Source organism: Erpetoichthys calabaricus, chromosome 13 (genome assembly GCF_900747795.2).
Source record: "Erpetoichthys calabaricus chromosome 13, fErpCal1.3, whole genome shotgun sequence".
Taxonomy (NCBI): domain Eukaryota; kingdom Metazoa; phylum Chordata; class Cladistia; order Polypteriformes; family Polypteridae; genus Erpetoichthys; species Erpetoichthys calabaricus.
In genome coordinates, this window is record NC_041406.2 from 48,404,056 (window position 1) to 48,428,064 (window position 24,009).

General features: G+C 38.6%; 1 protein-coding gene across 1 annotated transcript in view; it reads left to right on the forward strand.

The window, feature by feature from the left end:
- The window catches only part of colq (collagen-like tail subunit (single strand of homotrimer) of asymmetric acetylcholinesterase), a 79,306-nt gene that overhangs the window by 49,461 nt on the left and 5,836 nt on the right, over positions 1–24,009 (forward strand). Inside the window, exons 8-15 of the mRNA XM_028818212.2 lie at positions 302–328; positions 871–915; positions 1,500–1,535; positions 2,849–2,929; positions 17,102–17,198; positions 19,907–20,046; positions 21,747–21,866; positions 23,565–23,688. Coding sequence (XP_028674045.1) covers positions 302–328; positions 871–915; positions 1,500–1,535; positions 2,849–2,929; positions 17,102–17,198; positions 19,907–20,046; positions 21,747–21,866; positions 23,565–23,688 — 670 coding nt within the window. The remainder of the gene's footprint in view (positions 1–301; positions 329–870; positions 916–1,499; positions 1,536–2,848; positions 2,930–17,101; positions 17,199–19,906; positions 20,047–21,746; positions 21,867–23,564; positions 23,689–24,009) is intronic.

Genomic DNA, 24,009 nt, shown 5'->3' on the forward strand with positions numbered 1-24,009 from the left:
ATGTGTAGGCGAGGACTGGATGCTTCATGGCACTTATGACTGGTTGAGGTCGTCTCTGCTGTAGGAAGAAATAGAGGATTGTTATCTTGTTGTATCACTCGCTAAACCTTCCTCATTTATTTCTGAGGTTGCACTGCAGAAGAGAAGGTTTTTTCTGTCATGTGTGATATTTTATATAGAGAGATTTTATGATTGCTCAATATATTTTGGTACAATGGAAGGGTTGTACTTTTTTATTATTCTGTAATGGTAAAGCATGTAGATTCACTCTGGAGTAACATATGCTATTGTTGCTTCACAGGGTTTGCCTGGATTTAAAGGAGAAAAGGTACTAACATAATTCTATGACTTATTCTTCTTATATATCCCGATATACATTCACAGTCTTTGTCCTGTACTTGTAAATACAAAATTTTTTGTGAGATAATTTATATTTGAAGTGAATCTGTCTCATCTGTATTCTTTGCATGATATATTAAGGATTACAATTATTTGCATCATTCATAATGGATTCTGGGTTGATTCCATAAATAACTTCTACTCAAAAAATGTAGACAGAAATAAATTGATCCATCAGTCCAGTGAGGATCTGAATCTCTACCAAATAAAGTGAAAACTTTTTAAATATTTTATTTGACAATTTTGTTTATTCCCACTTTTAAGGTGTTTTTTGAGCAAGTATATACTGTACTTTCAACAGAATTTAAAATTAGTTATGTGATCCTCAGTCCATCAATCTCCCTAACCCGCTTGTCCAGGGCATGTTCACATTGTATTAATGTAGCACTTTTCCCTACTCAGCTTGAAAAACGTTTGCTGTGATTCCTGTTCTAGATATAAACTGATTGTTTTTCAATTGTTTTCTCTAAGGGATCTAGAGGTGAACAAGGAGAGCAAGGTCTGAAAGGTGAAAAGGTAAGCAAGCAACTTTTTAAAATGTTTATTAGTGTCCACATTTCTTGTAGAGAGAAAGAAACGATATTCACTCACAGGCAGTTATACGCTGTGTTGTCACGATGTAATTCCAAACACGGGATCAAAATTCAATGCGATATTAATGAAAAGGTAAAGAGACAAAGAGATCGAAATATATGGACATAGGTGATATGACAGAAGTGCACCGCAAGAAATGCAGATCACGCGGCACAGCAACAGCAGCAAGCCAGCAGCTGATTGAGCAAAGAGGAGGTACAAAAAAACTGTATGTGTTTCCCTTTGTATCACATCGCGAGCGGCAGAGACCCGAAAAGGTTGCCACATAGCGGAGGCAAGGGGGTGGGCAAACAAAGCAAGCAGGGGGCAAAGCCCCCTAGTTTTTTAAATGCTCATTTTAATTCCATTCTTACTCCAGAAATAATTTAGTGATACAAACTGAAACAGATTGATGAACATACATTTTTAACATGGTACCATTTAACACCCTTTATTTGGTGTATTTTTTTATTTGTTACCCTGTGGATCACTTACATTTGATAATTAAAGAATTTATTGTCTTACAGGGAAATATGGGACTACCTGGAATGCTAGGCCAGAAGGTTTGTAACTTTTTAAATTCAAATTTGGGATTTTACAGGGCTGGCAATTACAGTAGCTATAGCAGTACATACTGTAACAAGAGTGGAGCATTGTACCATTTTAATAGTTAGGACAGAACACATGCATGCCATCAGTGTCCATTATTACTTGAACATTTGCTAAATAGAATAATCTGTGCCGTTGTGAGTGATATGATGGTGGAAGTGGCAGTGGGCACCACTGTGACACAAGTGGATTTTAAACAGGACTAATTCAAACACATTTGTTGCCAAGTGCCAATCAAAATGATAAAATACACTTGAGACCAAAATATCTTAGAAGTTACAAATAAAAAAAATAAAAAGTCAATCATAAATTCTGGCACTGATAATGAAACTCAGCCATTTACTGTATATACATAGAGTGTGCTGTCGTTGAATGAAAACTAACACTACTTTAGGGGCATGTGCATGTGAAGCATGTAAGTATGCATCAGTGAAAGAAAATACATAGTAGCATACAGCAAATAAATGCATTTTCTTATCCAACACAAAAAAAGTCAAATGATTCAAAAATGGCGCACTTTTAGGGATATTGCAAAACAGCTGTCAGAAATATCAGAAAAAATACCACTGAAATATATTAAATGTCTTCCAAAATACAATTGCAGGTCTTACATTTCACATCTGAAAGTAAACTGCTTCTTTATTTGTAGATGTTAATGAATAACTGCATTACATATAGTTACTGTTGAATGTCTAGCAGTAGGAGCTTCCACTAAAGGTTTGTGTTCCCACTGCCCACACTAGCTGGAAGTTTTGTTTTCATCTCTTTTTATTTAAAATGCATTTATAATCACTACCACTGTTACAGTGTCACTTTTTAAGAGGTTTCAGAAAGTGGCCTGTGCCATCATCTGTGAAATTTGCTACTTCTTTATATTGGGAATGAATTAAACTTCTAGGCATAGCATCCAAGATGCTGAAAGGTACAAAGTCCTGAAACTCTCCTCTTGCAAAGCTTTCAATACATTTTTACCGCAGTGTGGTTTAAATGCATGTTTGTTTTCAATGTGAAAGCTCATGTTTCCGTAACTGTATAGTTAAGAATAATCACCAAACACAGTTTGTGACACAAATTTCAGAACTGATCCTTAACATGAAAAAACAAAAGTTATGGTTTTAATCTGCATTGTGTAATTTTGAGTTATTCTCTAATGAAATAAAAGATCCATATTTTTCAGAAGCTATGTAACTGCTGTTACAGGTTTTGAAATATTTGTATAGTAAAGGAGGTATCATATTTTAAAATTTTATTGTTCTTTTTTTATAAGGGAGAAATGGGTCCAAAGGGAGAACCTGGAGTATCAGGACATCGAGGCCCAACTGGTAGACCTGGCAAAAGAGGAAAACATGTAAGTTTTTTTTTTTTTTGTTTAATTATTGCTGTTTATTAAAATAAATGTCAATAGTGCTCTCTGTTGGTACATTCATTGCATTCTCATAGGTAACACATAGACAATAGAACACAATTAAATTGTCATAAGAGACCAACGCCAATACCAATCTGATCTCATTGTTGTATTCTTAGCACTCAATATAAAACACACACAATATAAAGCCAAATCATATTAAGCCTATAAAGCCAAAAGCAATAAAGAAACAATAAAATGATCTCCCAAGCTGAACAATTTCACATCAGAAAGCACAATAAACATGTGGTGTGGCTATGAAAAATTGTTCAGGGCCTCCATGTGTTTTATGTCTGCACTACTTCTGAAATTTACATTAAACAAACTACTTTACTGAAACAAGCCGAAAAGATGTTTAAAAAAAAACCCTGAATATTCAGCCACTCTTTTGTTTGTTCTTCAAGCAAAACATGTAACACATTAAATGGTATAAAATAATTTGCAGTAGGGATGCCTGACATACTGCTGTGATTATATTTACATTTATTCATTTAGCAAACGCTTTTATCCAAAGAGGTCAGCGTAAGAGAGTCAACATTAGTTACTATGCACTTTAAAACTAAGCAATCATTAAATTAATTAAAATACAATATAAATTTGCCTCACCTTAAGTACAAAGAGAACCTAGCATCAAAAACCATTAGCAATAAAGCAAATATTCACAAAGCAGGAAAGTTTTCGGACACTTCCTAAACACAATGAGGGAGTCAGTTGTTCGGATAAATGTGGGCAGCTCAGCTTGAGTTGATCTGGTCAGCTACAGTCTGATAGTGTAGATGTTATACAAATTGAATCTGTATGAAGGGAAGACTACTGAAATGTGATCAGCAAACTTTAGCTGGTCAACAATTATCACCCCAGGATTATGTGCTAATTGGTTAAACTGGAGATGGTGTTCCTTTATCCATGCTGAAATGTCACTGAAACATGCTGAGATTCCTTCAGAGGATGCGTTGCCTTCAGGAGGGAACAACAGTGCAGCTGAGTAGTGCTATGAGAAATTGTAGGACTGATAATAGGACATAGAGAGGAGGTGTGCACAGAGAAGAGCAGAGGACTTGGAACTGATCCTTGAGACATCTCAGTGCTCACCTGATGTGACTTTGACATCTCTCCTGTCTTTGACACCTGACAGGATTTGCCTGATACGACTCAAACTGTCTGAGAGTATTCCCAGTAATGAGAAGTTGGGTGGAAGGATCTGATGGTTTACATTATTAACAGCAGAAGATAGCTCCAGAAGGATAAGCACAGGTGGCATAGTGGTAGTTTTAGCCAACCATAGCATGTCATCAACAATCAACAGCACTGTCTGGGTGGAATGGCCCCTCTTGAGGCCAGATTGATTAGGATCGTGTTGTGCAGAAGAAGAGAATTGAGTGAAGACAGCACTTTCAGTAGTTTTAGATAAAGAGAAAGAAGAGAGACTGCTCTGTAATAGCCTCTCAGAGATGGGTTGAGTGTGGGTTGGGCTTTTTGAGTAGTGGGGTTATCAAAGTCCGTTTGAATGTTATGTGAAATGTCCCTATGCATATTGAAGTGTCGATGACATGCTTGAGTGCAGAAATGAGAAAGAGGGAGAGAGAGCCTGAAGGAAATGTGAGGGGGTGAGGTCTAGAGGACAAATGGATCAGCTAACATTTTGATTTTGCTTATTAATCTTATTGTCCTCAGTGCAATGACTCTGGTCTGTTTATGGACCAGTACTTCTGATATCCCTAAAACACACTTCGTTCAATTTCATGTTCATGTAGACTTGTCATTTTCTCCCGAAATAATCACAACAAGTGTATCTACTACTGATTTGATTTTATTAAATTTATAAAGCATCTTTCCCATACTGTTCCCCATTTGCCTTCCCAACAGCCTGTACTCTTCAGGGCTAAGTGTCAATCACTGAGCACTGGACAGTTGCCAGTTTCCACTCCAATATGCTCAAAATTGCTGCAGTTTAGTTGGTAATGATCTTTACCCTAAATATCTTCATCCAAACCTTCCCACAGTTGCTTGTTTGATTGGCATGTGTTGAATAGGTAGGTCAGTACTTTAAACTGAATTTACTATCTGCTTCCAGGAATCGTTTCTGGATTTTCATAGTCTTATGACATTGGGTGTTATCCTATTGAAAACGTTTATGTAACCATGAAAGCAGACATTTGATCAGCAATGATATTCACAGCCTGTGGTATTTGGACACTGTTCTAATAAAATAACAAAGACCAAATGTGCACCATGAAAAAAACACCCCTAATGCACTAATACTGTAAGCATATACTGCTGATGGTTAGCGGAAGACGTATGAAATTGCCTGAGTATTCATCATATTCTGACCCATCTGAACTTCTGTTTTAGCTATATCACAAGTAAAACCATCCATCCATCCATCCATTGTCTCCCGCTTATCCGAGGTTGGGTCGCGGGCGCAGCAGCTTGAGCAGAGATGCCCAGACTTCCCTCTCCCCGGCCACTTCTTCTAGCTCTTCCGGGAGAATCCCAAGGCGTTCTCAGGCCAGTCGAGAGACATAGTCCCTCCAGCGTGTCCTGGGTCTTCCCCGGGGCCTCCTCTCGATTAGACGTGCCCGGAACACCTCACCAGGGAGGCGTCCAGGAGGCATCCTGATCAGATGCCCGAGCCACCTCATCTGACTCCTCTCGATGCGGAGGAGCAGCGGCTCTACTCTGAGCCCCTCCCGGATGACTGAGCTTCTCACCCTATCTTTAAGGGAATGCCCAGACACCCTGCGGAGGAAACTCATTTCAGCCGCTTGTATTCGCGATCTCGTTCTTTCGGTCACTACCCATAGCTCATGACCATAGGTGAGGGTAGGAACATAGATCGACTGGTAAATTGAGAGCTTTGCCTTGCGGCTCAGCTCCTTTTTCACCACGACAGACCGATGCAGCGCCCGCATTACTGCGGATGCCGCACCGATCCGCCTGTCGATCTCACGCTCCATTCTTCCCTCACTCGTGAACAAGACCCCGAGATACTTGAACTCCTCCACTTGGGGCAGGATCTCGCTACCAACCCTGAGAGGGCACTCCACCCTTTTCCGGCTGAGGACCATGGTCTCGGATTTGGAGGTGCTGATTCTCATCCCAGCCGCTTCACACTCGGTTGTACCAATTGTGACAAGGTATAATGAGTTGTGCATCCTGTTATTCTTTGTTCATAAATTTTGTGTTAAGTTGGCTGTTACTCTGGATAAGTTGTATCAGTCATCTTTAGCAGCCGTTTCCAACCACATTGCTGTCATTGGCTATGTGTTCTTCAGGTCATTCACAATCATCAACAAGCTACTCATCAAGCAGTTTACAAGTACATACATTAGGTACAGTACATTTACTTTTATGATTTTTTTGTTTGGATTTGGAGCAGATTAATGATCTTTCTAAGTATCACACAGTGACTTGGAGATTGAGGCTAAACTAGCTAACAGACTTTGGGCATTAGACCCCCCTGAAAGCAACATCTGCCATGTGGGAAAACTCCCAGTAAGGATGCTGATTCTAATATGCTCATGAATGGTTTTGATTAGGGAAATACCCCAAAGAATTTTTTACAGCAAATTTCCATGTTTGCCAAAAAGATTTCCTGAAAATCTACCATGCAACTAGCTTAGGTAAACTTTTATTCCAGTACCCCAAGATGCTTTGTGAGGTCAGTGTCCCATCATAGAGCTTTAGCAGTCATGTTGGATAGCAATGCCCTACCTGATCATATACGTGCAGAACTTTGACACCTGTGTATGGTGTATTCAAATTCATACTTTATGGAACTGCCCAACCTGTTTCACAGATTTGTGAATAATTTACTCCATACACGATTTCGATATGTCACTAGCCGAACAATATTTTAATTTGAGGTGTTCCTTAGCTGACTATAATGAGAATATTATTAAAATACTTTATTGTTCTGCATAAGTTTATTGTAGGTTATACATTCTATGCTTGATGAAGCCTGTTTTGTTTCTTGCTATGTAAATAAATCGAGTTGTGACAGGGACAGCCCCACGAGTAAATACACAGGCTCTGTGGCTGTGTTGGTACACACTTCTATGAATATATTTACTGCTGGCACTCCAAAATTCAAGTAGGGAAATAAATAAACACTGCTGCAAAGTATATAGCATTGATCTCTTTGCACTTACTTTCTAGTAACTACGCTGCATGGCTAATTGCACAATTAGCCACGCAGCATGGTGTGAGTCAAAATAAATCTTAAAGGAGTCTGACACCTCCCTTTTCCTGAATTAGAAAACACATCAGACCTTATGAAATAATGAGAATAACGAAAGATTTACTACTATTTCTAACTTCTACTTGGATGAAAAAGTGTGAGACATTAATACAGATCAAAAAAAAAATGTGCCAGGTGTGTGAAGTGCAAATTTAAAAATTGCTGTGTGGCATGGCCTATCAGTGCCATGAAGATCCGGAACTTTGTGAACCCAATGAGGTTTTTTTTTTACTTATTGGTACTTTGTGGCCATTTACATTTTGTATGTGATTATCACTCCATCTTCGTCTTTTGTTGTTTAAAGCACAAGGCCACAGTGGTAAGCTCTGCTGCTTCACAGCTCAGGTGATATTTTTGGACACAATAATCGGTCCAGTATAGTTGGCAGATGCTTCTCTGCCAACTATACTTAAAAGACCATTGCACCACCACAATACCTTAAAAAATTAGTTCAATCCCTCATTCTGAATTACCTTCAATGCATTTTCCTAAGTTTAGTGAAGTTCGCGAACATTTCCATGATTTCACTGAAATCATGTCAAAGCAAACTCCACTGGATTTGCTCATGCCTAATCGTGACACTCTATCTGTTTTTCAATGAAGTCATTGTTAAAGTCCCTTAGATCTTTAGTTTTGTCTTTGCTCTAATTTAAACACATACACATGTAATCTATTGCCATATTTCATTAACTTTAAGTGGGATTGTCTGCACGTACCGTGGAAGACACAGGTACTGGCTCTTACTTCCAAAGTCTGGAGTTGAAATCCCACTCTGGACCCTGTCAGTGTTGAGTTTCCAAATTCTAATTGTGCCAGCATGATTTTTTTCCAATTTATTCTGGTTTCTTACCATATCCTAAATACATATATGTTAGTGTAGTCAGTCAGGTCTGGCGAATTAATCTAGTGATGGACACACATCCCATCTAAGGACAGAATTCCTGACTTATGCTCAGGGATGCTGACACATTGTATTCTCCCCTTGTAGTATATAGGTTAGGAAAATAAATGTGTAAATAAATGAATGAACGTGTCAAGGAGATAGGAAAGGTAGGTGCTCCTAATAAAGTGACTGCTCAGTGTATGCTTTAGAGAAGTTGAAGTGGGTCATCATTTGGTTATTCCTTTGATTCACACAAACATACTGAGTGGCTGCAGACTTTACTGTTGAAAGTGCCAAGAGCATTCACCAGGGGACTTGATGTTCTGCTCAGTGCTACTACAGTAGGTGAGGTGTATGGAAAGGAAAACTTAAATAAGGGAAAAATGATTATAAATAGTATTTACGTTTGGAAGTTCGTATGGAAGCAGGAGGCAAACCAGTGATTAATCATTGGCTGGAAATTCACCAATCAGCTTTATTATAGTGCAAATAAATAATTTATAAAAGTAACAGTGCATGCTTGTGAAAGTTAGGGTGAGGCACTGGGACAGGATGACACAGACATTTGAGATTATCCTGCCTTCCAGTTTGTATCAGTGCATACGGTAATTTAATAAAAAATATTAAGCAGAAAGAAAATGTACAAAATGCTCAGTTAGGTAATGTTTATTTATAAATGCACTTTTGTTCCTTATTGTCATATGATGGGCTGCAAGATACTTTGTCTCCCTGTGAGCTCTGACTAGGAGAAAGCATGACAATGCATTGTTAATGTCACCATCAGTGGTGACTCTAACTTGAAGTCCGTTTGGGTGTGTGCTTGATTGTGCTCTGTGATGGACTGTGATGCAGTCACCTTATATCACAGTACTATCAGGATAGGCGAGGCTACAACCCCCCAACCCTGAACTGTATTAACCAGGTGTCTGGACATATATACTGTATATATGTATGTATGTATGTATGAATGTATGAAGCACATACTGTATGTTCCAGGTCACTTTACCCTTTTTTTTCTTTTTAAACAAAATATAGTTATTTGATTTTTAAAAGTGATCTGTGGACATCCAGTAAATTAACTTTAAAAGCAAGCAATTATAGCTTCTTGTATTCTGTAGTATGTGGCTCAACAGCTGTTCTTTTGGGAAGAAGAAGGATATTCCAGGCTCATCCTGTAACTGAGGAGGATGCCATTTTGTCAGAAGTGGCTAGGCTGGCTTCCAGGATAGCGGATTGATTCGTCTAAATATTCCTAGAACAATTTGCGAAATATATTTTGAGTTTGCCAAGTGCTTATGCTTGAATTGGCATAGTAGTTTATTTCTTTATGTCTTAACCAGTAATGGACAAAGGCTATTAAAATATCTCATACTGTGGATTGATGTGTACCCTTTATGACATAGAATATACATTTGTGGTTAGCTTGTGTATTTAATTTGGAGGTTTACTGGATGTGAAAGTGGAGGTCAATCACTATGACCAGTAGCCTTATGAACAGTGCCTCAGCTGTGTCTTTCCCATGGTGTCATCAGTTAATGAGGATTGATCTAAACCACATGGGCAGGCCTTTTAGAAATCATGTTGTCAGTGTTTTTAGAAGTCATCACATTTATAGAGGTCTCTATCTCACTATGCAAGTCAAGTTTACTGTCATATGTACATAGTATAATGAATGAAATTCATACTTGCGTGTCTCCTCAGGACAACTGACAAAAATGCAACACACAAAATAAAAAATCTGTGGCATATTTTCTTAGGTTTTAGTGAACATTTTATCATTCATGTAACATGACTTCCGTTTAGTACCACTCATGCTGATTGCCTATTCTGTGTGTTAGCAATATGTAGCTACCAATATACTAACTCCATACCTTTAATATCATTCTGTTGATCGTTTTATTATCCATAAGCATTTTTAATTTTTTAATTTTAATACAAAAATCATAACATCCTTGGGTTTAAAGAAAGAACCAACAATGAAATGGATACAAGTCAGTCACAGAGCTAACTCACACTGGGCCAGACTGGAGTAAAATAACAACCTGCATGCTTTGTTTACAAAGAGCAACCCAGCATGCAAACTCCACACAGGCAGGGACGAGACTGAAGTGCCACCCACTTGCTTCTTAGTGAGCAAGCAACTGACATATTTTAAAAATATACTTTACTTTGCCCTTTTTCACTAATGAAAATAAGCTTTAAGTAGAAAAATAAGTAATTTTCATTTGATCTGAACACGGCAACAGCTTCTAGCTAAACTGGAGCCTAACCACATTGATGAAGTGACATCTCTATCTACTAAAAATATAGAAACTCAATCTTGCAGTTGATTTGGTTAAATATAGTTACAAACTCTTGGGCTGCATAATTTTGAGCTGAACAACATACTAAAATTAATCATTTAGCTACCTCATGCAACAAACAAGTCACATATAAATGTTTTACTCTTCAGTTGAAGCAGGTAACCAGCACAGCAATTGTATGTTATTAAACTTTATATATTAAAAGCAGTTATCACAATAAGTCAATTATTTTTGCAAGTAAATGTGAACTTTGTTGCTTCAGGAAAAAAACATTTTTTGTTAAAATGTTGTTTTCCAAATATGTATAATTCCTTCTATATTCCAGTTGTCAGAGCCTTTACTTATTTCTTCTATGAGATTTTATTTATGTAATGTTAAAGCCTACCAGTAGGTTAAAATAGTTGTCTTAGTTGCAGTATATCAAAAATTCTGAATTAGCATGATATATGACACCATCACAACATTATATACAGTAGTAGTAAAAAAGTAGTCTGAATTAGCATAAACCCCACATATTCGGGGTGCTCAAAAGAAATGTAACGATTTACTTCATAAGACAGAAGTACATAATAAACAATAATACAGTAGTTGCACACTCCTCAGCCTCCCCGGTAAGGTCTATTCAGGGGTGCTGGAGAAGAGAGTTCGTCGATGCGGATTCCGTCCCGGTCGTGGAACACTGGACCAGCTCTTCACCTTGGCCAGGATCCTAGAGGGGCCATGGGAGTTTGCCCAACCAGTCCACATGTGTTTTGTGGATTTGGAGAAGACATTCAACCGTGTCCCTCGAAGCATCCTGTGTGGTGTGCTCCAAGAGTACGGGGTACAAGGCTCGTTGTCACGAGCCATTCAGTCCCTGTACAGGAGGAGCAGGAGCTTGGTCCGCATTGCCGGTAATAAGTCGGACTCGTTTCCTGTTGAGGTTGGACTCCACCAGGGCTGCCTGCCCTTTGTCACCGATTTTGTTCATAAGTTATATGGACAGAATTTCTAGGCACAGCCAAGGAGCGGAGGGGGTCTTGTTCAGTGACCTCAGAATCTCATCTCTGCTTTTTGCAGATGACATGGTTCTGTTGGCTTCATCGGACAGTGACCTCCAGCTCTCACTGGAGCGGTTCGCAGCCGAGTGTGAAGCAGCGGGGATGAGAGTCAGCACCTCTAAATCTGAGGCCATGATTCTCAGCCGGAAAAGGGTGGAATGCTCTCTCAGTGTTGGGAACACATTACTGCCTCAAGTGGAGGAGTTCAAGTATCTCGGGGTCTTGTTCCCAAGTGAGGGAGGAATGGAGCGGGAGGTTGCCAGACAGATCGTTGCGGCATCCGCAGTAGTGAGGGCTCTGCAATGGTCCGTCGTGGTGAAGAGAGAACTGAGCCAAAAGGCGAGGCTGTTGATTTACCAGGCGATCTACGTTCCTACCCTCACCTATGGCCACGAGCTTTGGGTAGTGACCGAAAGAGCAAGATCGTGGATACAAGTGGCCGAAATGGGTTTTTCTCCGGAGGGTGGCTGGACTTTCCCTTAGAGATAGGGTGAGGAGTTCAGTTATCTGGGAGGGACTCAGAGTAGAGTTGTTGCTCCTCCGCATTGAGAGGAGTCAGTTGAGGTGGTTCGGGCATCTGGTTAGGATGCCCCCTGAACACCTCCCTGGGGGGGTGCTCCAGGCATGCCCCACTGGGAGAAGACCACGGGGCAGACCCAGGACACGCTGGAGGGATTATATCTCCCAGCTGGCTTTGGAACGCCTCAGGGTCCTCCCAGAGGAGCTGGAGGAGGTGGCCGGGGAGAGGGAGGTCTGGGCTTCCCTGCTTAGGCTGCTGCCCCCGCAACCCGATCTCGGATAAGCGGTGGATAATGGATGGATGGATGGACAGTTGCTGCATCAAATATTTAAATATTTAAATGAGTGTTTCAATTTAAATGTTTAACATCTAAATATTCTCAATTGTAAAACAAATGTGTCATTTTTCACCCTCTGATAGAGGTCCACAGAGGCTTAGATCTCTAGTAAAGAATCAAAAATATCATCATATTTGTAATCACTGACCTTGAAATAGTCTAAAATAATCCTCCATATCCCCATGTTGGAAATTTGTCATTTTTAATCTTCTGGGAGTGGGGTTTAGAGGGCTAGGACCACTGGTAAAGAATACAAATTGGAAAGTATTATATTCATGATCAGCAACCTCAAAATAACATAAAATGACTCTCCACATGCCTGTATTATCAATCGCTATTTTTTTTTTAAGTTGAAAGTGTGAAAAGAAGTAACTTTGACCCCTTCTGTCCCATTAGGGGGTGAACCCCTGGGGTCAATTGATATGGCATGGACAACTTCAAGTCTTTCTGATTACTGTATTTTTGCTGAAAACACCTATTGATTTACTCTTTATCATAAGGGTGTAATTTCCTGTACAAAACATGGTCCAGAAATGGCCCTAAACATGAAGACTTTTTGGTTCCAGAGCTCAACATCTGGCATAGCTAGACATCAAGATCAGCTGAACAGTATATCATTTGTGGGGGTTTCTTGTACAGGCGAGTCAGGAGGCACCTGAGAAAAACTGAAATAATTTTAAAGCATTCATAGTAATTCTTATGAACACAATAACTTAACTTACAGATTTTGCCTATGTGTTTTTGTTTATTTATTACAATAGATATTCTGCTAAAGGCATGTGCAACATGCTGTAATGCAGGGCTTAAAAAACTTAATTTGAGGTGTAATTTTTAAACCAGACAACCTGTTTAGCTTTTTTGGACAGTATCTATCTATCTATCTATCTATCTATCTATCTATCTATCTATCTATCTATCTATCTATCTATCTATCTATCTATCTATCTATCTATCTATCTATCTATCTATCTAATAACAAAAAACATCATATACTTTAAATAACCTCCATATCAAAGCTAAATTTGACCAGGCAGAAGCTCAGGGGTCCTGCCTTCAGCTAACACCCTTTCTTTATCTTATACCAGTTACCTTTTTTCACATAATGCAATTATGAGAAAGGCAAAATGCAACACACAAGGGAGCCATTAACGAATATTAATCCTTAACATCACATTCAAATGCTTAAAGAGTTCTGATCACTTTCATGTTACAGCTATATTGGTCCTATGACCCCTCACTTTGTACATTATGGTATAAACAGGACTGTGTATTGCGTCGCGTTGCTCCTCTGCACTTCCTGTATTGTATGATCCAGGGAATATCATGACATTTACTAAGAGCTATTCACTTTCCTTCATGTTACCAACTGAAGATATATAGTACGGTCTCCTGACACTTCTGTGAACATTCAGGCTCAAGATTTCATATTATTATTGCCTCCAATGACCTACTTCAATATCACTAAAGCAAAATCAACTGAGTTGCATCATTTTTATTGCTTCAGTAGTCAGGATTAGGCTGCTGAGATTGAAAAGGTTCAGGAAATGGGTGGACAGATAATGTTTCTTATAAATTTGGTGTTGAAAGGAAAGAATCTTAGATAGCTCTTTCACAAAATTATTGTATTACTTTGGAATACATTCTTAAGACCAGGTTTATTTTCAGCAAAGTGTCAACTCATGTTTCATGTCAAAGTCAAGAACAGTAGGAGCTGGACTCAGTTTTATTTTGTAGTCTCCATGCCATTCACTGATGATCAGCACATAACTTGTTATGTTGCGCTAATACGTTCACAGGCCTTTTTTTTTTTTGTATTAGTCACCATGTGTCATTTACAGCAGTATGTTCCTTCTATGGGCCACACGGCCAAAACGATATCAGTTAGACATAGACGTCTACAAGCAGGATAGCAGCAACAAGAATCACTCCACTACTTTTCTATCAGTGATTAGGCAGCAATAAAATGCAAGAGCTACAAAGAAAGTAACTGCCCCTGAAGTAAAGACTTGAGATAATTTGCTTTTCCTACTTCCACAATTTACTTTGTGGTGTATCACTACCCTAATGATTTTATTTGACTCGTTTTCTATTAATAGCTTGTTTCTATACATTATCTAATCTCTTGGTAAAAAAAAAAGTAAGAAAAAAATTGGTGTAATTTTGCCCACTTTGCCTTGTCCCCTTTAAATGATCTGCTGTGTCATTATGTCCTTGGCTGTTCTCTCGCAGGGTCTGTTCATTGCTAGTTCTTGTCTTTACTGAACACCAAAGAATTATATGGATGGATGTATGTTCCAGAGTCAAAAACTGCTTCCACCCATCCAGGGACCCATTTCTGAGTCTAGTCAATGTCTGTGGAGGCTCAATGTATTTTCTCTAGATGTTCCTTTTTCTTCTCATATTCCAAAGATGTCCAGGTTAAGTTAATTCTCTACCTTAAATTTTCATGCTGTGAGTGACTGGTGCTCTATCTGGGGTTGGTTCCTGCCAGGAAGAAAGCCTAGACTGGAAGGACAAGTAAATGCATAACTGTGGAAGAAAAGCAAGTTTGAGAAGGCACTTTAAGGTTTAATTAATGGTGCGTCCTTTCTTTCATGTTTGTCTAAAATTGGAGAGGAGTTATACATGCTGTGGTGGACGACCCTTTGATGGGTATTCAGGGGGAGCAGCCCTGGACGGTGCAGTACCTCCCCCTGGACGCTGGATGGCCGCCCCCCTGGGTTGGAGTGGTGCCTCAGTCTCTCGCAGGGCTTCATGGGAGATGGAGTTCTCCACAGCCCTGTTGGGATCTGGGGTGGCCACCCTGAGCCAAGCTGGACTAATCTTCAGCCCCACCCGGGAGTGCAACCGGAAACAGGTGATCAATCACCTGGAGCACTTCCAGGTGGACCATAAAAGGAGCCAGCAACCACCACTCAACAGCCAGAGTCGGGAGGAGGAGGACTAAGCTTGTGAAGGAGTGGTGGTAGAAGAGAAAGGAGTGTTTTGGTGTTGTAGTTTTAGTGTTTGGGACTATGTTGTGGCTGGGGTGATTACGGGGAAGATGTGCCCTCCAGCTGAAGAAAAATAAATATTTGTTTAATTTTTATACGTGCCTCCGTGTGAATCTGTGTTGGGTCAGGCACAATATAACGCCTTTCTTACAATGCATAAAGAAAGCATCTGAACTGGGGCTGGGTCATGCCTGAGCTGTTTCATTGGTTGAATACTAAACTGGACCAATCCCCTTGATGAAAAAATGGAGTATCTGCACACTGATTGAGGTGACTCCTATCCCCCAGAGGCGATGAAGTAATCGAGTCTCATGCCAAAATCAAAGTAAGAAATACCACACTGCGATAACTGACCTGGTGTCCATGCTCTGCATTTTCAAAAATATGTCCAATTTTCTGTTAAAGTTCTAAGTTACCCAGGGGCCTGTGGGGATCTTAATCCTACCTTGGGTCCAGGAGGCATTTCATGGGCTACAGAACCGCAATAAATGGAGGTTTTCACACTACGGTCTCTCATTTGCCATTTTCCATCCTGTGGAGATACCATCTTCCTCAGCATCTCTCTGCTGTTCCATCCATGGAGGAGGCCAGGCCATTTCTCATTCTATTCAATAGCCATATGGTAACAAAGCTAAGACCAAGCCGGAACAGATAGCAATCATCATACAACAGAGAGCCATCTTTTAGTAAGCATTGTGGATGCAAGGTAAACTGCTTATTATCAGGTTGCATTATTTTACCTACACTCTTTGTCAATTTGCTTATATTTTTGGCACAATTGGAGGCCTTAAGTTTAATTATGAATAAATGTGTAACTTTTTCTCCCACCTATTCTGGTAGCCCATCTAATTATCTTATAAAAGAAAGAGTTAAGTATTGAAGTACTGTATATTAGCAGTCAATCCAGACAGTGGGGTATGAGTATGGGATTTGGGGCGTTCAGTTACGCTCTATGTAATAAACAGTCTAAAAGCAGTCACCTTCGGACCCCACCACAAGTAAGTTATTGGGATAGAAAACCAGCAAGAAACGCCCCATGGAGAGAATGTGCAGAGTCCACATGGTAACCAGACCAGGATTTGTGCCTAGTCTCCAGGAGCTCTGAGGCAGCAGAGTTAATTGTTCTCTTATTCTTCCCCTGTTTTTTCAGAGAAGAAAGAAGCTAAATGTCACTACTCTCAGACTTACTGTTACTGTTACTGTTAACTGATCAGTCATAACTGGTTCTTTAAAGGATCAGGGACGGACAGCACTTGAAAGGAGCCAAGAGGCCAAGGAAAATAGCTGATTCAAGCAGCCATGAGGCCTTTTTAATAAAACACTTGGTCAGAATTCACTCTGGTTTGCTGTTTATTAGAAAGCTAAATGCTATACAGTTCTGAGGAAGCAAGCAAATGAAGCAATGAATGTTTTTAGGGGTTTTATGACCTGTATACCTAATAAGCTCATGAAACTTTAAAGTAATAAAAGTCAAACTCTGGATGTGTTTGTTATGGCCTACATAAAAATAAGAGTGCGGCATTTATCTCTTTCACCCATGGAGTAGATTTGCACTTGCTGTGGTTCCCCAAGTATTCTGTCCTGCTACAAGATGTGCTTTTAAACTGAACTTCAAGTTGGATTTTTTTTTTTTATTTTGGCTTCCCATGAATGATAAGCAAGTTTTATTTCTTGGTCTTCATTAATGATAAAATTTAATAGTTTGATGTATTTGGTCATAAATGTACAACAACAAATAGTTTGATTATTACCAGGCTCCATGAAAATTAAAATCATGCATTTTTTACGTATGTCTTTAGGGAGAAAAGGGAGACACTGGGCATGCTGGTCCCATTGGCCCTGTTGGTCCACCTGGAGCTACTGGTCATCCAGGCCCACCTGGACTTCCTGGATCAGGTAAGAATAAAATCTTAGGCATTCAAGGCCTTGCCAGATATTTTGAACCTCACTAGATATGTTTGTAGCATTTATGTAAAGTGCATAACAAGTAAGCTAAGACTGGATGAAATGCAAATTACGTTTACATCTCTAATGTTGGACTGAAATTGAAATAAGCTATGTGGTCAAATAGGAGGGTTCAGCACAGAAAAGGGCATCTGAGAAGAACAGAAGCAAATACAAATTGTATTAAAAATTAAACAGCAGTGTTAAAGGAAATCTCCTCACCAATATTATGTATTTTTAAATGTTACCACCTGGTGGCCAAGAAAATATTTAATCTCATGTTTCATGCAGAATGGAGAGAAAACGATTTATGATATAATATAAGCCATTATAGAGTAATGCTGTATAACAGTCTGAAAAGCCTTAAGTTATTTATGCAGTATAATCCACATGTTAGTTATCCAGCTGTATGCTTGAAAAGTGCATAATACTTTTATAGCACAATATTGCTAAATTTATCCTAAATTAATGCTAGTCAAAGACTGGGAACTAAAATTTGGTGGGATTGCCTTTATGAATTGAAGACCTGTCTCTCCTTCTCATTCATTGGTCGATTCCAGTTTTGAATTTAAAATGGCAGTTCCCATGAGGTTTTAGTTTTCCGTTTTTGATGTGCACTGACTTTTCTGAAAGAATATATTTAATAAAAAGGCATGTGCTGTGCACATTTTCATCATACAGCTGGATAACTGACATGTGGACCATGCCACACAAGTAACATGCGATTTTGTTTTTCTTTTTTCACATCATTTGTGGTTATACAGCATTGGTCGCTATTGGCTGCTGTTTTATCCTAAATTCTTTTTTCTGCAATAAGACATGAGATTAAACTTTTTTCTCGACCCTCATTACAAAGTACATGGGGTAAGTAACATATAAAAAAATATCCTTTTTGTGTGGAGTATTCCTTTAATAGGTGACCAAATGCCAGGATCATATTAAGTTTTCTCCAAATTAATAAATAAAGACACAATTATTGTATATTATAGAGCAGCACAGTGGCACAATGATCAGTGCTGATGCCTCATCTCACATTTCTAGGACTTCAGTTTGATTTTTGTGCAAAGTTCACACTTTCTATCTTCGTCTGTTTGGCTTTTCTCCAGATTTTAAATTTCCTTCCACATCCTAAAGATAAGCAGATTGGCAAGTCTAATTTGGCCGGCGTAAATAAGTAATCAGAGTCACATCCAAGTTTTATTCCTGCCTTGCACCTGCTGGTCTGGCTCCGTCTCCCCACTACCATGTAATGGAATAAGTGAGCTCAGGGAATTAATGGATGGATTTCCATCATTCCTCAAGATTGTATTTAAAGGATCATGTATGAATAGTCACATTTTCAGACTACAAGCCTGATAAATTTGAGAACTGATGACTCTAAATTGACCTAATATGTGTGACTTGTGCGTGATGCCTAGTAATGGAGTGGCACTTCTTTCTTGGATCATTATTCCTTTGATCATGATTAGTCCAGATTAACAATGTTTGAAATTGGACCATAGATGACTTGGAGTGGCTTAGATCAACAGAAAGATTCACACTACAATACTTTTAAGGAACTTAGCTTCGGCAGATCTGGTCTGGAACTGTCTGATGATGTAAGATGTGGCTGCCATTACTTATCAACATTAAAATGATTGATAGTGAGTACCGATTCCCCACAGATGTGTCACTGAAGTACTAAGTGAAAAATGATGGTGTGTTAATATTTCTTTGCAATTATAATGCATCATTTATTATTCAACAGTTTTCTCCACAAATACAATAAAGAGAATAAAAATTATGCTTGGATGGTGCATTGATTTCTGTAGTTAACAAACTCTCAGTGTGAAAATCAGCTTGAAGCCGTGGTGCTTAAAACAACGGATGGCCATGCCAAGAGTCTTCATGCAGATTGCATCAGCAGTTTGTCAAACCTCCAGCTCTGATTACCACTTCCTAATAGCTTATCCTAAATGTGACAGCCACTTTAAGCAGACTCCATGTAGGTAATAAATATCATTCTGGCAAGTTTTATTAAACTGACAGCAAAAAACACTGTTGAGAAAAAACACTATCGGTCATGTTTGCTATATAGTATTTTAATTTTATTATTGTGTTAATTTCATTTTTTCTTTGTGCTTTAAAATAATTATCTTCATTATTGTTCATTTTTTATTTTTATACAGATTTGTATACATAATGCAAAAAATCAGTACCTTCTAATACATATTAACTGTACAGTCTAAATATTTAAAAATAGATTTAGTTTAATGCCAATACCCAATTGGACTTACAGATATCGGGGGTCTTAATGGTAAATGTGAGAGAGAGGTAGTGTGGTGGAAATCCGTTCACAACAGACTGTGGAGTGTACTGATCCAGTAGAAAAGTAGAAAGAATATAAAAGGAATAATAAACATACAAATTGTGGATGCTGTATTTCGAAGATTGTAGTAATGTATGTCATTATTAATTAAACAAGGTTTTCAAAAGTGAATCAGTAATTATGTCAGCCATCTTTATATTTCTGCAATATGTACCTGAAATAATTTTAAATGATACAATGCAGTTGGTATAGTAGATTAGAGTTTTAAACATTTCCATAACATCTTATTGGGTTTCTTCTATTTCTTTTAACAAATGCTTTCAGCTTGTCCTTTTTCACATTAAACTCCTAGGACGAATAATAATGGGACAAAAAGGTGAGAAAGGACTGCCTGGAATTCCAGGCCGATGCTACTGTAACCCACCGGTAACTGTGAATAGCCCTCCATATGAGGAGCCTTTGCCTGGCGTCAACTACCCTAAAGTGCCAGTGGTAAGTGTTTGGATTTCCAGACAGTGGAGGCTAACCACATGTCTGTAGAGGCTTAGTCTCTTGATCAATTTATGTAGAAATTTAGCACCATAAACATATGCTGTACATGAAGACACATCATTATAACTTTAGAGGACACACTTGTGGCAGCTCTCCACATCTACAATAAATTAAGGACAGAAGCTATACCAATGGCGTTTATTGCAGAATAAAGCACACAAAATAAGAACAATTAGAACAAACCCAATCCCTGCTGCAACTCTGGGCCTGGCTGAACAAGTCTTAGACATCTGTCTTCTAGATAAGGTGAGCTGTCCACTAACCTTCCTCTTCTGTACTACCTAAGCGCCCCCTTTCTACCTTCCTTCCCTATATCTGAGTCTGGACCCTAGCCTTTTTGTCTCACCAGTTACCCTTAGTGCCATCTCTTCTCTGGACTTTACTCTCAGTTTACTTCTGCCTCAAGCTTGCTTTAAATCCTTGGCATGTTTTAACATCTGGTCAAGTCCTAGAGTTATTTTCAGAGTCTATGGTGGCCATTCTTTGCCTATATGATCACCAGAATAGATTATTGGTTTCTGTGCACCTCTGTGGCGTCAGTAGCCTTTGAAGAGCCAGGTATTCAGGGCATCCTCAAAGCCCATCCCAGCTATCAGCAGCCTGCTGTCATCTGCCAGCATGGAGGTGATCTGGATTCCATCCAGCCATCCATGACCTCATTCTCTTTATGAATAGAAGATTAAAAATCCCTGGCATGTGATGGGATGCCTGCTCTTTAGCATTTTCAGCAAATATCTCCAGGTTCTCCTCAGGGTGCCATAATCTGTTTCCAGAGCATCAACCACAACAGCAAGGCTTAGTGCCCCCAAACAGTGCAGTTCTTTCCTATTGTTATATAAATTCATACTTTTTCTGGCAGTGTGATGTTTACTCTTTAGGAGCCTCGCTGGGTACTGTCCTTGTCCTGTGCACTTCATTCATTCCTGGCAACTACTTGACATCAGGGGAACACATCACATCATATAGCAACTCCTTGTAGAAATGGGTTTCTAACACTAGCATGGACTTAATATAAACAATAGTGTTACATTGCAAAAATAATTCATACGTGGGGAACACTGAGGAGTAACGGACAACAAAGTGAACATGTGTTCTTTATCCAGAGCCGTTTCCTGACTTGTGCCACCATTCTACCTGAACAGACTGGGGAGGACTGTGATTATGTGCTGAAAAAATTTAAATAAATGGATGGATGGATGGATGGATGGATGGATGGATAAAGACCTAGCATCTTTACCGTTAAAAGCTGTTGATGGATTTCTATTTTCTGTGACTTACAAGCAATAAGAGGAATGCACTGAACACTATAAAATTCACTGATATAGTCATAAAAACACTCATCCGTTTATCCATCCACCCGCACACTGAGCCTGCCTAATCCAATTGTTAAAAGCTTTTACCTTTTTTCTGTTTTAAAGAGATCTGATGCCACTAGGTATAAAAGTAGAGACCAAGAAACTGCTGATTAGATTATTTTATTTTGAGACTATGGGATGACTTGTATGGTTTTCTAACCATCGTGCATTAAAGTGCTTCTTCTCAAGTCCAAAATGTCCGTTTAAAATATAAAATACTTTTATATATTTTAAAGTTCTTTTTAATTTGTCTATAATAGTTGATTTACATTCTTTATCCTATAGATTTTTGTGGTAAATAATCAAGATGAACTGGACAGGCTAAACACTGATAATGCACTGGCTTTCAGAAGAGATCAAAGGTCACTTTATTTTAAGGATACAGAAGGATGGTTTCCAGTTCAGGTATTTTACAATTTTACTTTTTTATTTATTACAGTAACTCAAATAAACTGCCTAGTTAACTTATTATATAAGTTCAATTTAATTAAAACAAACTATGCTGCTCCTTGGTTTTCCTGTGATTCTTTACCAAAAAGAGATTTTTATTTTTCCTTATTTTTGTGATGTTGGTATTTATTGTGAAGACATTCTATTTTTTTTTTTTTTTATAAACTACCAAGGTGTTTACTATATAGGATGTTCAGGCTCAGTTTTATTTGTCATATGTCACACATACAAAGAATATTGTATGAAATACTTTACTGTCACTAGTGTTGATAGACAAAATTTGTGTTTGTTAGTGACCGTTTTTCCCTGAGTATTTTTCTAGAAATTCTCCATACGGCTTGCCTAGATAAATATTTTTTTCCCATCGTCACATGTTGATTTGTGAGGCCTGCATGACATGACAGATCTTTAGCAGCCTTGCACATTACTTTCACACTTGCATACAGTAAGCATACGTCTTTTAGGCACATCATTGGCCAATCTTCTTTGCACATCATGCATGAATTGCCAGTATGGAAAATCGCAAGCTGATCTTCAAGTCCTGGCAGCTGCACGCTGGGTCCATATAAGGGATAGGGGATGCAGGCTGAACGCATACACAATTGGCCATGTTCTGTGGTGCCCAAGTCAATACAATCCCCAAAGCAGCCAAATCCCCCCCTAGAGTCACAAAACTTGTGAGACCCTGTAAAAGAATAATAATAACAAAAGATATACAACTGTTTACATGATGTTTCTATCTTTCTGATAGATCAAAAACAAAAAAGACACACCAGCTACATTCAATTTATCTGTGTTGAAGCTTTCCACTTTTTTCTTCCATCAAAAAGATAGAATTGCCTTGTAAATAGTAATACATTTTTTTTATTCTATTATTATTTCACAGGGTTTAAGGTTTGTTTTGATGCGGCGCTGCGTCACAATCCCTTCTCTTATATGGCTCAGGTGCACATCTGGCAGGCCTCTAAGACTGGTTTGCACTACCTGCTTTGTGGTAGAGGCCATCACTGCCCCGAGTGCATTGATATATAATGTTAGTTATTGCTACTTTGTGACCATTTGTTGCATTTTTTTTGGTTGTTATTGTTCCATCTGTATCTTTTACTGTTTGAGGTAGGGTAGTGCAGTGTTTAGCATTGCTGCCTCACAGCTCAGGTCACATTTTTGGCCACTATAGTTATTCCAGCATACTTGGCATACACATCTCTAGACCTAAGGGACACTTAAATGACCGCTGCACCATTACAATCCACTCAAAACTAGTTTATTTAGTCCTTTCCCGTTGACTTCAGTGCATTTCAGCAAGTTCAGAAAAGTTTCCAAACATTTCTATAAACTTGCAGAAAAGCCAATTCAGTGCGGTTTACTCATCACTTGTTTTGAATAGTTCTGAGTCCTACATTTTGCTTTCGTGTAGTAGCGTATCTTAATTTTCTCTGTCTATGGGAAATTAAGGTTTGATCACTTTGTTAATTTTTTCATTATCTCATTCAGCTTAACCAAATATATAAAGCCACTCTAAATGTTTAATCTATTTAAGTGCAGTTTCTTTTGTTTTCTGTTGCCTTCATAAAACCCAGAGCACCAGGTTTCAGAAATCAACACTGCCCTATGCCAACAGTGACCCGTATCTTTTTTTTTTTTTCCCCACAGCTGACACCATACCAGTCTCTTGAAAGCCCTGAACTGGAAGGTTTTTGTGGGGATGGAATCGTGCAGGAGCTTAATGATGAAGACTGTGATGACGGCAACAAGATTGTTACTGATGGCTGCATCAGTAAGTTGTAGGCATGCTGCTGATTCCTCACCTTGTAGCCTGGCGGCACTTAATTTGAAAGTAATGAGATGTCCCGGACTGAAATGTTTTGCAATCTTATTATGATCAAAGGAGTTTTATGTGATTTTACAGTGAATTGCTTTTTTAGCTGTTTTATACATACATACATATATATTTATATATGTATACACACACATTACTAGTCAAAAGTTTTAGAACAACTCATTTTTTTTTAGTTTTTCTTCAAATTTAATTAGTTGAAATGCAATAAATGACCTAAACTGCTTTTTGAAGACCCATCTCTTTTCAAAGCATGTTGGG